Below are 1,438 nucleotides of genomic sequence, written 5' to 3'. Positions count from 1 at the left end.
ACACACACACACACACAAATCAACACTGGATCTGCTAAGAGACCTTGTCAATTATATTTCATTATAAAACACAAGGAGATACAAAATAAATATGTATCTTCAAACAATGAAGGAAGTGGTAAATTTATGTAATATATTTCATTTTAATATGACTTGGGTGTTATGGATGCCAATTTGTCTTATAAAATAAGTTGGAGATTCAAATCTGTCCTATTAAATGGTGAATAAAACTTTATTCAGCAAAAATTTAGATGTTTTCATTTATTTTCAAGACTGAGACATCTCTTAAAAAATACATGCCTGAGGGCCACTTTTACTTCTTTATTCCTCAGGCTGTAGATCATTGGGTTGAGTGTGGGTGTCACAAGATTGTTCAAAATCTGAATGATTGCACTAAGCAATGGGCTGGGACTGGGCTGTAGGTAGATGATGATGACTGGTCCATAAACACAGATAATGGCAGTGAGGTGGGCACTACAGGTGGAGAAGGCTTTCTGCCTGCCTTCTGTTGAGCGGATTTTTAAGATGGAGATGCCAATTCGAGTGTAGGACACAACGATGAGAAAAAAACAAATGAGAGATAAAAGACCAACATTTGTAAAGCCTACCTTCTGTGCTAGAGAGGGGTCCTCACAAGCCAGGAGTAATACTGCAGGCATGTCACAGAAGTAATAGCCCACCTCACTGGGGCCACAGTAGGGCAATTGGAAAGTGAGGGAAGTTAGGATAATGGAGTGCACACAGCCGCTCATCCAGGTCCCTGTGGCCAAGACACAGCACACTCTGTGGTTCATGATGACCGTGTATCTCAAAGGGAAGCAAATGGCAACAAAGCGGTCATAGGCCATCACTGTGTACAGGAAGCACAATGTACAACCCAGACAATGATAGAAGAAGTGTTGTACAACACAGCCCTGGAAAGAAATCCCTCTACCCTGTCCTGAAAGATATGACAACATCTTTGGAGCTGTTGTGGAACAGAAACCCAAGTCAAAGATGGAGAGGTTTCCCAAGAAAAAGTACATGGGTGTGTGGAGTCTCTGGGAGGAGATGACTGCAGTAAGAATGAGCAAGTTTCCCAGGAGGGCACAGGCATACAGTGCTGAGAACAGGAAGAGCAGGACCTTCTCCAGGCCTGCTGTCTCAGGGATGCCCAGCAAGGTGAATTCTGTCACCATGGTGTGGTTTGTCATGTTTGTGGAAGAATCAGCTCCTGGAAGTCTGTGGAAAGATGTAAAATTTATTACGTATGTGGATTAGATGAGTTTAATTCACCAGGGTGGAAGAGAAAAAGATACTGGTATTTACAGAGAGATGTTCTAGACAGAATCACCTTTCCTGTTGACAGGGTATCTTTGTGTAGTTAGCCTCCTAACTGCAGATAATGCTGCTTAAAAATCTCAGCCCGAAGATAACTTACAGGGCAATTGTAGAAGGT

At 42.3% G+C, this 1,438-nt stretch overlaps 1 protein-coding gene across 1 annotated transcript; it reads right to left on the bottom strand.

The window, feature by feature from the left end:
* Window positions 1-257: 257 nt before the first annotated feature.
* On the bottom strand, window positions 258-1,193 carry LOC128103772 (putative olfactory receptor 10D4). The gene has a single exon (XM_052728412.1). It carries the CDS (start codon window positions 1,191-1,193, stop codon window positions 258-260), a length of 936 nt encoding a protein of 311 aa, XP_052584372.1.
* Window positions 1,194-1,438: the final 245 nt, after the last annotated feature.

This window comes from Peromyscus californicus, unplaced genomic scaffold, assembly GCF_007827085.1.
Source record: "Peromyscus californicus insignis strain IS unplaced genomic scaffold, ASM782708v3 Scaffold_11__1_contigs__length_118956290, whole genome shotgun sequence".
In the NCBI taxonomy this organism is placed as follows: Eukaryota; Metazoa; Chordata; class Mammalia; order Rodentia; family Cricetidae; genus Peromyscus; species Peromyscus californicus.
This window is presented reverse-complemented; position numbering and strand designations above follow the sequence as displayed.